Source organism: Nerophis ophidion, linkage group LG26 (genome assembly GCF_033978795.1).
Source record: "Nerophis ophidion isolate RoL-2023_Sa linkage group LG26, RoL_Noph_v1.0, whole genome shotgun sequence".
Taxonomy (NCBI): domain Eukaryota; kingdom Metazoa; phylum Chordata; class Actinopteri; order Syngnathiformes; family Syngnathidae; genus Nerophis; species Nerophis ophidion.
In genome coordinates this window covers 29,108,655-29,123,112 of record NC_084636.1, presented here as the reverse complement: position 1 = coordinate 29,123,112, position 14,458 = coordinate 29,108,655, and the positions used below count along the sequence as shown (strand labels likewise).

The 14,458-nt window shown below is 42.6% G+C and overlaps 1 protein-coding gene across 4 annotated transcripts in view; it reads left to right on the top strand.

The window, feature by feature from the left end:
- Positions 1 to 4,077, top strand: part of slc44a5b (solute carrier family 44 member 5b) — an 87,029-nt gene extending 82,952 nt beyond the window's left edge. For all 4 annotated transcript variants that reach the window (XM_061887792.1, XM_061887794.1, XM_061887793.1 and 1 more), the window contains one exon: positions 1,801 to 4,077. In XM_061887792.1, the coding sequence (XP_061743776.1) occupies positions 1,801 to 1,910 (110 nt within the window). In that variant the 3' untranslated portion in view covers positions 1,911 to 4,077. The remainder of the gene's footprint in view (positions 1 to 1,800) is intronic.
- Positions 4,078 to 14,458: the final 10,381 nt, after the last annotated feature.

The window sequence follows — 14,458 nt, the reverse complement described above, 5'->3', positions numbered from 1 at the left end:
TCTTACAAAGATCTACAAAGTCATCAAACGTATAGATGTTTTCTTGAGCTTTCATTTTCTTGCCAATTGAGCCATGGATTGAATCTGCTCTCATGAACGTGTGCCCTTTCTCCAGATATTTGATCACAATCTCGGGTGGGCCCCATTCTGTGTTTGCACATTGGGCGTCCAGTTTTTATTTTGACCTCCACAGTTATCTGCCCAAAAGAGTATGCAAGGGGAAGAATCAAGAACAATACATTTAATGAAGGTGCTTGCAACGTCCTGGGCCAATCTTCCAAATATCCCCTCGCGCCATAACATCGCATAATCAGGTTGACCGTCGGCCCCCATTCGTGCAAATGTCTCATTAAAGACAATAAGGCGACTGACAAAGAAGCTTCGATTGGTCCCTTGAGATACTAGGTTTTTCTGTCGTGTCTACGCGGTTATGTGGTAGTTGCTAGGTCCTGCTATGCGCGTAACAGCTTACTTACGGAAAAAATTACAATATCGCATACACTAATGTAAAGCATATCACCTAGGAACTCCAAAATTATTATCAGCTCCATTTTGACCAAAATTGAGTTACTGGGTTTTGCCTTTGGACGGGAGATCTGTTTTTGTTTCAAATGTTTTGAGGCATGTTTTTATATATTTTTTTTTTACATTAGAATGGTCTACTAGACTGAGAAGAGACATTTTAAAGAATGGGCCTTTACCTGTTTTTTGTTTGAATATAATTAACCTGTTTTGATGCATTATTTATGTGTATATTATACACAAGGGGTTATTTTGACTATTGCTACCTCAGTACTTTTTCCAAAACTGTGAATGTTACATAATATAAGTGTGACTTATTTTGTTATAGTGTCAACAGAGGAGAAAAAAATGTTTTATTTAAATAAATATATTATTTATAAAGCAAGTTCAAGTATCATTGGAAAATTTTCCACCTACGGCCTTGGCATCTCTGCCCGCCTTGGCACGCATATATGTGTCCTCTTTTTGGGATTTCAGAATATGGTCAGCCTACTACCCACAATACACTTCTGCCATGACCCTCCCGCGCCGAATTCTTATTAGTTGACGTGTGTGTGTGACGATTGCTGACATGTGTGTGTCTCTTCCGCGAATGAGATAAATAATATTTTTTGATATTTTATGGGGGCTTCACGGTGGCAGAGGGGTTAGTGCGTCTGCCTCACAATACGAAGTTCCGGCAGTCCTGGGTTCAAATCCAGGCTCGGGATCTTTCTGTGTGGAGTTTGCATGTTCTCCCCGTGAATGCGTGGGTTCCCTCCGGGTACTCCGGCTTCCTCCCACTTCCAAAGACATGCACCTGGGGATAGGTTGATTGGCAACACTAAATTGGCCCTAGTGTGTGAATGTGAGTGTGAATGTTGTCTGTCTATCTGTGTTGGCCCTGCGATGAGGTGGCGACTTGTCCAGGGTGTACCCCGCCTTCCGCCCGATTGTAGCTGAGATAGGCGCCAGCCCCCCCCCCCCCGTGACCCCAAAAGGGAATAAGCGTTAGAAAATGGATGGATGGATATTTTACGGTAACGTGTTAATAATTTCCCACATAAGTCACTATATGTCGCAACCCCCCAAACTATAAAACAAAACTGCGACTTATAGTCCGAAAAATACGGTACTTGGCATGACATCAAGTTCAACACCAAGCATGCGGCGTCTTTTCTGTCTTCTCCAACGCTCGCATGTTTCAGTCCATTTCACTGCTGACTCAAACCTCTGCATCGCTTTCACTGCTTGTCCTGCTCTCTCTACTTGGCTTTTCTGCTGGACCCTGGTCCTCAGGTGAAGACCTGGAGAGGAACGACGGGTCCTCCTCCAGGCCCTACTTCATGTCTCCCGGCCTGCGCAGGATCCTGCACAAAGGGGATTCCGGCGCCATATCTTCCTCATGAGCGGACTAGACTATTGAACTCCAAAAAAAAGAACTGATGACTCTTTGAAGTCGACTTTTCTTCATATCTGCTGCGGGTGTGTGCCACAGCCTGGATGTGATGACATTTCCCCTCTCCCACTTCCCCCCCCCCCCTTTTCTGCATTGTTTGCCTTACTGGGGGAGAGGACACGTGCCAAATCACAGGCTGCCCCCGATGCAGAGATGCATGGTACACACAACCAGCCCCTATGTGGCACTTTTTCTGTACAACCAACTTTTGTATGCACTTTCACTTCCACAAAAGGAACGTGGGACTTACAGTGGGTTTAAGGAGGGAAATAAAACAGCAGTTTTTTATCAACAAAGTACAATTCAATTGAAAAATACATTGTGTTGAGGAAATACATAAAATAAAAATGTACAATGAGATTTGTTGCATCACTATGAAGCAAAAAAATTGACTTTAAAATCCTTTAATGAACTCATGTTTAAAGTAACATTTTAAACTGTCATACAGGTGTTAAAAAAGTCATTAAAGGCCTACCGAAATGAGATTTTCTTATTTAAACGGGGATAGCAGGTCCCTATGTGTCATACTTGATCATGTCGCGATATTGCCATATTTTTGCTGAAATTATTTAGTACAGAACATTGACGATAAAGTTCGCAACTTTTGGTCGCTAATAAAAAAGCCTTGCCTGTACCGGAAGTAGCAGACGATGTGCGCGTGACGTCACGGGTTGTGGAGCTCCTCACATCCTCACATTGTTTACAATCATGGTCACCAGCAGCGAGAACGATTCGGACCGAGAAAGAGACGATTTCCCCATTCATTTGAGCGAGGATGAAAGATTTGTGGATGAGGAAAGTGAGAGTGAAGGACTAGAAAAAAAGAAACAAGACGAGGGCAGTGGGAGCGATTCAGATGTAATTAGACACATTTACTAGGATAATTCTGGAAAATCCCTTATCTGCTTATTCTGTTACTAGTGTTTTAGTGAGATTATATGGTCGTACCTGTACAACCTGAAGGTCGGCCCCTCACCTTTCTTCAGCACCCGTCGACGAAGGGTGGCAATGCCCATCTATGCCCTTCGCAAGGGACCCTCTTCGAAACACGATCTTTCGAAATGATCGCTGCATAATACACTGTACTTTGTGTGTGTGGTCCAATCCAACCGTGTTCGCTTGACATCTCTGTTCCATAGTAAAGCTTGACTGTCATCTTTCGGGAATGTAAAAAATGAAACACCGGCTGTGTTTGTGTTGCTAAAGCCGTCCGCCTACGGCTTTCTTCTTTGATGTCTCCATTGTCCATTGAAGAAATTGCAATAGATTCAGCAACACAGAGGTCCAGAATACTGTGGAATTTTGCGATGAAAACAGACGAGCTAATAGCTGGGAACGATGCTGGAACAAAATGTCGTCGACAATCCGTGACATCATACCGAGACGTTTCAACCGGATATTTTGGCGCAAAATTTTTTATTGCAATTTAGTAAACTAAAAAGGCCGTATTGGCATGTGTTGCAATGTTAATATTTCATCATTCATATATAAACTATCAGACTGTGTGTTCGGTAGTAGTGGGTTTCAGTAGGCCTTTATAACTATGACATGCTAGCTTTTCCAGATTTATTTTTCACTTGAATTTTATAGGTAACAGGTCACATTATAAAAAAAAAAAAAAATGAAAAAAATGTTGATTTTAACCAAAAAAGTTGCTACTCTTAAGACTTATCCAACTAATAGGTCAGCATGATGGCTTTGAAAGACTTGAGTGTTCATGCTTTCTTCATAAAATACTCACTAATCCCACCCCCAAAAAGGAAGTCATGTATTTTCCATTCTTTACATGGAATCCCTGCACCTTTTGCCCAAACTAGATGTACTGTAAACCAAGACTGGAGACGGGGACGGTTTTTTTTCGGCGGTAGTCGCGGGTTTATGTGCCTAGTTGTGTAAAAAAAAAAAAAAAAAAAGATGTGTATTAGAGCTAACATACTGGAAACATTTTCCATAGTTTGTATAAAAAAAAGGATGTCAAAGCCATTTTTGGTAATTTTTTTAATGATTGGATGGTTGAGATGTTTTAATACCAAGTATGACCTACACGTCTTCTTTTGCATAGATGACTTTTTTAATCCATGAAATCTAGACAATGTGAGTTTACCTTTTTTTTTTTTTTTTTAAATAAATTTGAAATGGCTTGACATTGTTTTATTTCAACAGTCTTTTCCTCGGCTGCTTTAACAACAAAAGGCTGCGACACAACTTCAAAAAGAAGGGAAATTGAAAAATATCGCAGCTCTTGTTCACTTTTGTTCTCTGGGATGTTGTAACAACATGTGTGTTAAAACATTTCTATCTAAAAGCCAAAAGATAAGACACATGCTTTATAGCGGTGGTTCTCAAATGGGGGTACGCGTACCCCTGGAGGTATAAATGTTTATTTATATAGCCCCAAATCACAAATGTCTCAAAGGACTGCACAAATCATAATGACTACAACATCCTCGGAAGAACCCACAAAAGGGCAAGGAAAACTCACACCCAGTGGACAGAGAGAATTCACATCCAGTGGGACGCCAGTGACAATGCTGACTATGAGAAACCTTGGAGAGGACCTCAGATGTGGGCAACCCCCCCCCCCTCTAGGTACTTCAAGATAAAGCCAATGGGTAAGTTGAGATTTTTCAAAAATATTCCAAAAATAGCAACAATTTAAAAATCCTTTATCCATCCATCCATCCATCTTCCGCTTATCCGAGGTCGGGTCGCGGGGGCAGCAGCCTAAGCAGGGAAGCCCAGACTTCCCTATCTCCAGCCACTTCGTCTAGCTCTTCCCGGGGGATCCCGAGGCGTTCCCAGGCCAGCCGGGAGACATAGTCTTTCCAACGTGTCCTGGGTCTTCCCCGTGGCCTCCTACCAGCTGGACGTGCCCTAAACACATCCCTAGGGAGGCGTTCGGGTGGCATCCTGACCAGATGCCCGAACCACCTCATCTGGCTCCTCTCGATGTGGAGGAGCAGCGGCTTTACGTTGAGCTCCTCCCGGATGGCAGAGCTTCTCACCCTATCTCTAAGGGAGAGCCCCGCCACCCGGCGGAGGAAACTCATTTCGGCCGCTTGTACCCGTGATCTTATCCTTTCGGTCATGACCCAAAGCTCATGACCATAGGTGAGGATGGGAACGTAGATCGACCGGTAAATTGAGAGCTTTGCCTTCCGGCTCAGCTCCTTCTTCACCACAACGGATCGATACAACGTCCGCATTACTGAAGACGCCGCACCGATCCGCCTGTCGATCTCACGATCCACTCTTCCCCCACTCGTGAACAAGACTCCTAGGTACTTGAACTCCTCCACTTGGGGCAGGGTCTCCTCCCCAACCCGGAGATGGCACTCCACCCTTTTCCGGGCGAGAACCATGGACTCGGACTTGGAGGTGCTGATTCTCATTCCGGTCGCTTCCCACTCGGCTGCGAACCGATCCAGTGAGAGCTGAAGATCCCGGACAGATGAAGCCATCAGGACCACATCATCTGCAAAAAGCAGAGACCTAATCCCGTGGCCACCAAACCGGAACCCCTCAACGCCTTGACTGCGCCTAGAAATTCTGTCCATAAAAGTTATGAACAGAATCGGTGACAAAGGACAGCCTTGGCGGAGTCCAACCTTCACTGGAAACGTGTCCGACTTACTGCCAGCAATGCGGACCAAGCTCTGGCACTGATCGTACAGGGAGCGGACCGCCACAATAAGACATTCCGATACCCCATACTCTCTGAGCACTCCCCACAGGACTTCCCGAGGGACACGGTCGAATGCCTTCTCCAAGTCCACAAAGCACATGTAGACTGGTTGGGCGAACTCCCATGCACCCTCAAGAACCCTGCTGAGAGTATAGAGCTGGTCCACAGTTCCACGACCAGGACGAAAACCACACTGTTCCTCCTGAATCCGAGGTTCGACTATCCGGCGAAGCCTCCTCTCCAGTACACCTGAATAAACCTTACCGGGAAGGCTGAGGAGTGTGATCCCACGAAAATCCTTTAAAAATCCTTTATAAATATATTTATTGAAAAATACTTCAACAAAATATGAATGTAAGTTCATAAACTGTGGGAAAAAAAATGCAACAATGCAATATTCAGTGTTGACTGCTAGATTGTTTTGTGGACATGTTCCATAAATATTGATGTTAAATATTTATTCTTTTGTGAAGAAATATTTAGAATCCTGATGGATCTCTATTACAATCCCCAAAGAGGGCACTTTAAGTTGATGATTACTTCTATGTGTAGAAATCTTTATTTATAATTAAATCACTTGTTTATTTTTCAAGTTTTTAGTTATTTTTACATATTTTTTCCGAATAGTTCAAAAAAAGACCACTACAAATGAGCAATAGTTTATACACTTTAATAAATCAGAAACTGATGACATAGTGCTGTATTTTACTTTATCTCTTTTTTCCATCCATCTTCCTCTTATCAGAGGTCGGGTCGCGGGGGCAGCAGCCTAAGCAGGGAAGCCCAGACTTCCCTCTCCCCAGCCACTTCGTCCAGCTCTTCCCGGGGGATCTTGGGGGATCCCAGGCCAGCCGGGAGACATAGTCTTCCCAACGTGTCCTGGGTCTTCCCCGTGGCCTCCTACCGGTTGGACGTGCCCTAAACACCTCCCTAGGGAGGCGTTCGGGTGGCATCCTGACCAGATACCCGAGCCACCCGAACCAAAAATGCTTTGCTCAGGGGGTACTTGAATTAAAAAAATGTTCACAGGGGGTACATCACTGAAAAAAGGTTTAGAACCACTGCTTTATAGTCTTGTACAGGAGGGGTCTCACAACTTTTGGGATTATTAGACTGTATTCTGTTCATGTGATTGGCAACATTTTACTTTATTACTGCTGATTTATGGTCTTTTTGTGGCATATATATGTGTGTATATATATATATACATATATACTCCCCAAGCCAGGCTCAGATAACTGATCAGAGCGACGTACAACACCTTGCCTTGTCCCCGAAACCTCCACTAATGGTTTGGTGCCGATGAGACCTGACCCCTCTGCAACATCAATGCAAGCCTCCAGCACATCCTGTCGCAAGGCCGCTACAGATGTGCCACGCGACCATGTCTTAAGAAAGCTGGCAGAGGTGTCAAGAGATCTGCAGAAAGGAGGCGAGTGGCTGACCTTCCGCTCCAACTAGACATGCCATCCAGTTTGCGAGGAGAACTACAGCGAAAGAACATAATGTCATGGCTGTGAGTTTCCAATAATTTCCACAACATTTTTTTGTGATAGAGTGATTGGAGCACATACTTGTTGGTCACAAAAATCATTCATGAAGTTTGGTTCTTTTATGAATTTATTATAGGTCTACTGAAAATGTGACCCAATCTGCTGGGTCAAAAGTATACATACAGCAATGTTAATATTTGGCAAGTTTCACTGCAATAAGGCGCTTTTGGTAGCCATCCACAAGCTTCTGGTTGAATTTTTGACCACTATTGACAAAATTGGTGCAGTTTAGCTAAATGTGTTGGTTTTCTGACATGGACTTGTTTCTTCAGCATTGTCCAAGTCAGGACTTTGGGAAGGCCATTGTAAAACCTTAATTCTAGCCTGGTTTAGCCATTCCTTTACCACTTTTGATGTGTGTTTGGGGTCATTGTCCTGTTGGAATACTCAACTGTGCCCAAGACCCAACTTCCTTTAGGTTGTCCTGAAGAATTTGGAGGTAATCCTCCTTTTTCACTGTAAAGCACCAGTTCCATTGGCAGCAAAACAGGCCCAGAGCATAATACTACCACCACCATGCTTGACGGTATGATTGGTGTTCCTGGGATTAAAGGCCTCACCTTTTCTCCTCCAAACATATTGCTGGGTATTGTGGCCAAACAGCTCAACTTTGGTTTCATCTGACATCACATGGACAAAGAAAATACCTTCTGGAGGAAAGTTCTGTGGTCAGATGAAACAAAATAACTGGAAATATATCACTTTTGATGGAGTTTTAACATCTGCCACAACTGTTACTATTTCCTCAGACTCAGTCACACCATCAATATTCAATGGTAGACTTTTTGCAGTTGTTAATGGTTATTATTTTTTACCAAAAGTCTTTGCAATTAATATTTTGCAACTTTTTGCAGTTGTTAATGGTTATTATTTTTTACCAAAAGTCTTTGCAATTAATATTTTGCAACTTTTTGCAGTTGTTAATGGTTATTATTTTTTACCAAAAGTCTTTGCAATTAATATTTTGCAACTTTTTGCAGTTGTTAATGGTTATTTTTTACCAAAAGTCTTTGCAATTAATATTTTGCAACTTTTTTTGCCAGCGAATCTGACCTCAGTGTATTCATTTATTTGAATATAGCGAAGTGCATGTTTACATCTTAGCATTGGTACATTTTTTGTTCTCAAACAAGGGGCCATGTCTGCTTTTGCCTGCCTCAGTCCATTTTCTTTTAAACACAATTCGGGCCTCTGCATGATCTTTCCAACCTGGCTTGATATTGCAGACTTGTGTCCTACATTTATACAGGGGCCCGCTCGAGGTACTGGGAGCCTCAACAATGGTTTCATACAGGGAGCATAATTCCTCAGTGTTGGGCATTCTTACAGTTGGTATCCCGACACGATCAGGCATCTTTTTGGGACCTTAACACTTCCCAGCAAGGCATCGGAATGATTGGCGTATTTGTTTAGATCTTTCTGAGACAATTTAGACCAGGGATCACCAACATTTTTGAAACCAAGAGCTTCTACTTGGGTACTGATAATGTGAAGGGCTACCAGTTTGATACACACTTAAATAAATTGCCAGAAATAGCCAATTTGCTCAATTTACCTTTAATAAATAAATCTATATATATATATATATATATATAAGGAAGAGGGGTTAGTGCGTCTGCCTCACAATACGAAGGTCCTGCAGTCCTGGGTTCAAATCCAGGCTCGGGATCTTTCTGTGTGGAGTTTGCATGTTCTCCCCGTGAATGCGTGGGTTCCCTCCGGGTACTCCGGCTTCCTCCCACTTCCAAAGACATGCACCTGGGGATAGGTTGATTGGCAACACTAAATTGGCCCTAGTGTGTGAATGTGAGTGTGAATGTTGTCTGTCTATCTGTGTTGGCCCTGCGATGAGGTGGCGACTTGTCCAGGGTGTACCCCGCCTTCCGCCCGATTGTAGCTGAGATAGGCGCCAGCGCCCCCCGTGACTGCAAAAGGGAATGAGCGGTAGAAATGGATGGATGGATGTATATATAAAAAAAAATTGGTATTTCTGTCAGTCATTCCGTCACACATTTTTTTTCCTTTTACAGAAGGTTTTTTGTAGGGAATAAATGATTAAAAAAAAAAGAGACACTTAATTGAACGGTTTAAAACAAGAGAAAACACGAAAAAAATGAAAATTAAAACCGTTTCTTCAATTTCAGCTCTTCAAATGTTCAAAATTTAACGAAAAAAAATGGAGAAAAACTATCCATCCATCATCTTCCGCTTATCCGAGGTTGGGTCGCGGGGGCAACAGCCTAAGCAGGGAAACCCAGACTTCCCTCTCCCCAGCCACTTCGTCTAGCTCTTCCCGGGGGATCCCGAGGCGTTCCCAGGCCAGCCGGGAGACATAGTCTTCCCAACGTGTCCTGGGTCTCCCCCATGGCCTCCTACCGGTTGGACGTGCCCTAAACACCTCCCTCGGGCGACGTTCGGGTGGCATCCTGACCAGATGCCCGAACCACCTCATCTGGCTCCTCTCGATGTGGAGAAGCAGCGGCTTTACTTTGAGTTCCTCCCGGATGGCAGAGCTTCTCACCCTATCTCTAAGGGAGAGACCCGCCACACGGCGGAGGAAACTCATTTCGGCCGCTTGTACCCGTGATCTTGTCCTTTCGGTCATGACCCAAAGCTAAGAGAAAAACTAGCTAATTCAAATATTTTTGAAAAATTAAAAAAAATTATGGAACATCATTAATAATTTTTCCTGATTAAAGATTAATTTTAGAATGTTGATGACATGTTTTAAATAGGTTAAAATCCACTTAAATAGGATTTAAATTTGATTCCAGAGATTTTCTGGATTTGCCAGAATCATTTTTTGGAATTTTGATCATAAGTTTGAAGAAATATTTCACAAATATTCTTTGTCGAAAAACAGAAGGTAAAATTAATTAAATTAAAATGTGAAGTGAAGTGAAGTGAATTATATTTATAAAGCGCTTTTCTCGAGTGACTCAAAGCGCTTTACACAGTGAAACCCAATATCTAAGTTACATTTAAACCAGTGTGGGTGGCACTGGGAGCAGGTGGGTAAAGTGCCTTGCCCAAGGACACAGCGGCAGTGACTAGGATGGCACAAGCGGGAATCGAACCTGCAACCCTCAAGTTGCTGGCACGGCCACTCTACCAACCGAGCTATGCCGCCCCACATGTATTTATTATTCTTTACAATATATTTAAAAAAAAAAAATAACATTGATTTAAATTGTCAGGAAAGAAGAGGAAGGAATTTAAAATAATTTTGAAGCTTTTATTTTTCCTCTAAAATTGTCTTTCTGAAAGTTATAAGAAAAAAGTAAAAAAAATAAATTATTTGAACAAGTGAAGAACAAGTCTTTAAAATATTTTCTTGGATTTTCAAATTCTATTGAGTTTTGTCTCTCTTAGAATTAAAAATGTCGAGCAAAGCGAGACCAGCTTGCGAGTAAATAAATACAATTTAAAAAAATAGAGGCAGCTCACTGGTAAGTGCTGCTATTTGAGCTATTTTTAAAACAGGCCAGCGGGCGACTCATCTGGTCCTTACGGGCTACCGCGTTGGTGACACCTGCGTTAGACCAATCTATTTTCCTCACCTCAATGCTTTTATCAACAGGCAGCAACGCAGGTAAATGGCCTCTGTGAAAAGGAATATGCTCTGTAGTAGATCAATTGTCATCTTAATTGAGTCATGTGCAGCACCTGTACAAATGTGGTCCAGCCAGGAAGTCGAGTAAAGAACTATCATTTGGCAACACAAGTGGCGGGCCGTGTGTTTCCCACCTGGTCCTTCAGTGATGTCCGACTTCAAAGATTACCTCTCAAAATACCATCATTTATGTCCCCATGTGACCATTGCTGGGTAAATACTACACACAAACACATTCACGCACTGCTGTGCATTGAAACACATCAACAGTGTACAAAACAGGTTATTTTCTGGCGCATTTAAAAAATCAATTAAAACATTTGATGTGGTACTGTCAAAATTTAAATAAAAAAAACACATTAAAAGTGAAAAAATAAAATATTTGAACTCACAATTAGTAGGACCTATTCGCCGCCGTATAAGCCAGAGTGAGTTGAAATGGCGAGCATTAATCCCCGTTTCATTTCCAGAACAGCTGAGCAAGCCGACATCGTCTCACAAGATGTAGTTTCTCTTTAAAATATCCTTCCTGAAAAAATGGTCTTGCAAATTTATATCTGCCACCTAATCCACGTTTTGTTCTCCCACTCTGCTTCCTGCTGAATTGAAACTTGGGAATGGATACTGAGTTTGGAGTGACAAGTGTGTATCCAATCACAGTCTCGTTAACATCAGGCCACTTGGATAGGCTGCTGTCAACAACTTGTGATCTGATTGGCTATCGCAACTGTCAATCAAATCAATCAATATTTATTTATATAGCCCTAAATCACAAATGTCTCAAAGGACTGTACAAACCACTACGACTTCTCGGAAGAACCCACATAAGGGCAAGGAAAACTCACACCCAGTGGGACGCCAGTGACAATGATGACTATGAGAAACCTTGGAGAGGACCTCAAATGTGGGCAAACCCCCCCTATAGGGGACCGAAAGCAATGGATGTCGAGCGGGTCTAACATGATAAACTGTTTGTGTTCTCAAATTCATCCACTAACGGTTCGGTGAGTAATCAATCACAGGACACGTGAATGTCACGTTCAACGTGAGGCCAGCTGGTATACCTTACTGACAACTCGTGATCTGATTGGCTATCAATCAATCAATGTTTATTTATATAGCCCCAAATCACAAATGTCTCAAAGGACTGTACAAACCACTACGACTACGACATCCTCGGAAGAACCCACATAAGGGCAAGGAAAATTCACACCCAGTGGGACGCTAGTGACAATGCTGACTATGAGAAACCTTGGAGAGGACCTCAGATGTGGGCAACCCCCCCCTCTAGGGGACCGAAAGCAATGGATGTCGAGCGGGTCTAACATGATAAACTGTATGTGTTTTCAAATTCGTCCACTAACGGTTCGGTGAGTATCCAATCACAGGACACGTGAATGTCACGTTCAACGTGAGGCCAGCTGGTATACCTTACTGACAACTCGTGATCTGATTGGCTATCAATCAATCAATCAATGTTTATTTATATAGCCCCAAATCACAAATGTCTCAAAGGACTGTACAAATCATTACGACTACAACATCCTCGGAAGAACCCACAAAAGGGCAAGGAAAACTCACACCCAGTGGGCAGGGAGAATTCACATCCAGTGGGACGCCAGTGACAATGCTGACTATGAGAAACCTTGGAGAGGACCTCAGATGTGGGCAACCCCCCCCCTCTAGGGGACCGAAAGCAATGGATGTCGAGCGGGTCTAACATGATACTGTGAAAGTTCAATCCATTGTGGCTCCAACACAGCCGCGAGAGTTCAGTTCAAGCGGATCCAAGACAGCAGCGAGAGTCCCATCCACAGGAGACCATCTCAAGCGGAGGCGGATCAGCAGCGTAGAGATGTCCCCAATCGATACAGGCGAGTGGTCCATCCTGGGTCCCGACGAGCGGTCCATCCTGGGTCCGACGAGCGGTCCATCCTGGGTCTCGACTCTGGACAGCCAGTACTTCATCCATGGTCATCGCAACTGTCTATCAACTGTATGTGCCTATTAACTTACAGTGCACAAACAACCCGCATTGTTGATTTTGGAGGCCTCGGGCAGATTTGGTACAGCATGGCAACATAAGATAGCTGAATTTTGATTGGATATAAACTAAAAATGGAAAGAGCATAATATGACATAAAGAGAAAATTAATACTTAAAAATATTGATTGGAAAGTAAATAAAAAAACATACTATTATGTTGGGTCAGTAGAGAAGGTCTTGCTGGCCCTGACAGCACACAGTACTTTACTACAGTGGTTCTCAAATGGGGGTCTGCGTACCCTTGGGGGTACTTGAAAGTATGCCAAGGGGTACGTGAGATTCTTTAAAAATATTTCTAAAAATAGCAACAATTCAAAAATCCTTTATAAAGATATTTATTGAATAATACTTGAACAAAATATGAATAAGTTAATAAACTGTGAAAAGAAATACAACAATGCAATATTCAGTGTTGACAGTCGGATTTTTTTGTGGACATGTTCCATAAATATTGATGTCTTTTTTGTTAAGAAATGTTTAGAATTAAGTTCATGAATCCTTTATTACAATCCCCAAAGAGGGCACTTTAAGTTGATGATTACTTCTATGTGTAGAAATCTTTATAATTGAATCACTTGTTTATTTTTCAACAAGTTTTTAGGTATTTCTATCTTTTTTTTTCCAAATAGTTCAAGAAAGACCACTACGAATGAGCAATATTTTGCACTGTTATACAATTTAATAAATCAGAAACTGATGACATAGTGCTGTATTTTACTTCTTTATCTCTTGTTTTCAACCAGAAATGCTTTGCTCTGATTAGGGGGTACTTGAATTTAAAAAAGGTTTTACATCACTGAAAAAAGGTTGAGAACCACTGCCTTACTAGATTTAATCAATCCACTATCTGAACAAGGGGGAAGTAAGTGGTTAACAAAGAAGAGAGTTGTCATCAGTTATGTCACCAATAAGAAAAATTCAGGTGGAATGGTTGTCATGTATAGAAGAAAATGTATTCTTCATGTTGTACACCGTAATATATATTGAGAAATATGACCTTTTTATCATCACAACACAGCTCAATCTCATATTTCTTATTCCACATTGTAGCGAACCCCAGGACGACTTTAGTACTCAGGTCAGTTGTAGATTCTCCTGCACCATGAAAGTCCATCCGTCCATCCATTTCTACCGCTTGCCTCAGCTGCATTCGGGCGGAAGTCAGTATACATCCTGGACAAGTCGCCACCTCATCTCAGACCATGAACGGTCAGCATGAATAAAATTGAGTCTTTCCAGGATTGTGTTTTGGACGTACAGAATGCCACAATTGTCCCATCAGTTTGTCCACCACGACTCGGCGTGATTTATCAGTATCGCTGTGAGTCGCAGCGATACTGATAAATCACAGCCTGTGACCGACACGGTATGAGGGGCCAATATTTTTTGGTTTTGGGTTGCCGACCCCTGGTATAGAGTTTTGATTGATTGATTGAAACTTGTGAGGGAAGAGTGGATCGTGAGGTCGACAGACGGATCGGTGCGGCGTCTTCAGTAATGCGGACGTTGTACCGATCCGTTGTGGTGAAGAAGGAGCTGAGCCGGAAGGCAAAGCTCTCAATTTACCGGTCGATCTACGTTCCCATCCTCACCTATGGTCA